This window comes from Numida meleagris, chromosome 4 (assembly GCF_002078875.1).
Source record: "Numida meleagris isolate 19003 breed g44 Domestic line chromosome 4, NumMel1.0, whole genome shotgun sequence".
NCBI classification, from domain to species: Eukaryota; Metazoa; Chordata; class Aves; order Galliformes; family Numididae; genus Numida; species Numida meleagris.
Window position 1 is genome coordinate 7,786,725 of NC_034412.1, and position 1,343 is coordinate 7,788,067.

The 1,343-nt window shown below is 60.4% G+C and overlaps 1 protein-coding gene across 1 annotated transcript in view; it reads right to left on the reverse strand.

Annotated features, from left to right (window-relative positions):
* DCUN1D1 (defective in cullin neddylation 1 domain containing 1) overlaps positions 1 to 235 on the reverse strand; it is a 16,624-nt gene extending 16,389 nt beyond the window's left edge. Inside the window, exon 1 of the mRNA XM_021396996.1 lies at positions 78 to 235. Within this exon, the coding sequence (XP_021252671.1) occupies positions 78 to 80 (3 nt within the window). The 5' untranslated portion in view covers positions 81 to 235. The remainder of the gene's footprint in view (positions 1 to 77) is intronic.

The window sequence follows — 1,343 nt, forward strand, 5'->3', positions numbered from 1 at the left end:
CCCGGCGGCCCCTACCCCTGCGGCGCGGCCGCGGTCCTCCGGCCCCGAGCCGAGAGGCGGCCGAGGAAGACGCTCACCATGGTGAGGGCTGCGCGGGCCTGCTCCCCTCGCCGTTCGGGCGGACGCTGAGGGCGGCGGCGGTCAACGTCTTCCTCCGGCGGCGGCGGCTCCGGCGCCTCACGGGCCCTTCCGCCGCCTCCCGCTCATGCGCAGTGCGGCGCATCCCCCGTGCTCGGGGCCGGCGCTGCGGCGGGCGGGAGCGGCCGAGCCGCTTTGGGGGCAACCGGGTCGGGGCCGAGACGTGGGCCGGCCCGGCGCGGGTGCTCCGCGGGCGGCTGAGGCGCGGGAACCGCCCCGAGGGTGGTGGAAAAGGGAGCGGGGAGCCCCGGGGCTGCGGCGGGGCCGGGCTTCCCGCGCAGCGCTCCCGCTCCGCACCGCGCGCCGTTCTCCCGAGGGGAAAGCTCCAAGTTGGCTTAATAGCCCCAGAATTAAAGCACGCTGCTATGTCTCCCCGGCGTCAGCGCCTTTTCCTTCGGCGTTCTGCTCGCTGACGGGTGCCGGTTGCTTGAGGCCGTGCCCCGCGGTAGACCTCACTGTAAGCGCTTTAACGTAGGAAGAGTGAAATTAGGAAATACAGCCCGATACAAGCGGCATCTTCACGAGCTCCCGTTGGTAGAAGAGCAGCGATCCCACCCAGCGCCCGGGGAAGGCGACATCTCAGGGCAGTGGCGTCACAGGTGTTAGAAACAGCGGTAATCCATCACTGCTCCACCTGCAAGAGCCTTGTGCAAGGAGCAGGGGCTGCGAGGGGTGCAGCCTCTTCCACAGTAGCACAGGTGTAGGAACAAAAGAGGTTGCAAGGGTTAAATCAAATTGTGTCATTGTCCCAGGTAGTTGGAGGGCTGTTGTTCTTTTCCCTGGGAAATCTGGTTCTATCCCCATAGGCTTCTTGTCTAGCGACTCACTTTGCACGTATTTCACTTGTTAAAAATCAAATCTAAGCTTAGATGGAGCGTGGGGAGTGAAAACAGTATTTGGAAGAGAACCAGGCCTGTCCTGTGACATCCTATCATGCTGACGGTCTGAAAAAGTAAAACGAAGGGTTGTAATGATATTAGACATATGAGCTGTGTGAATTCAACTAACCTCAGAGACAATAGTCGCCTGGATGCCTAAAATCCTGAAAAAAAAACTTATTTTTAAAAGCAAGGACGGCTAACAAAGTGGCCAGCATAAACAAGTCACCACACCCAGCCAGTGGCTCATCGACTGCAGCTGGAGAGACAGAGGTATTTCAGCTAATTACCATCAGGGTAACATGCTGTGACAGCACTCCTGCCACC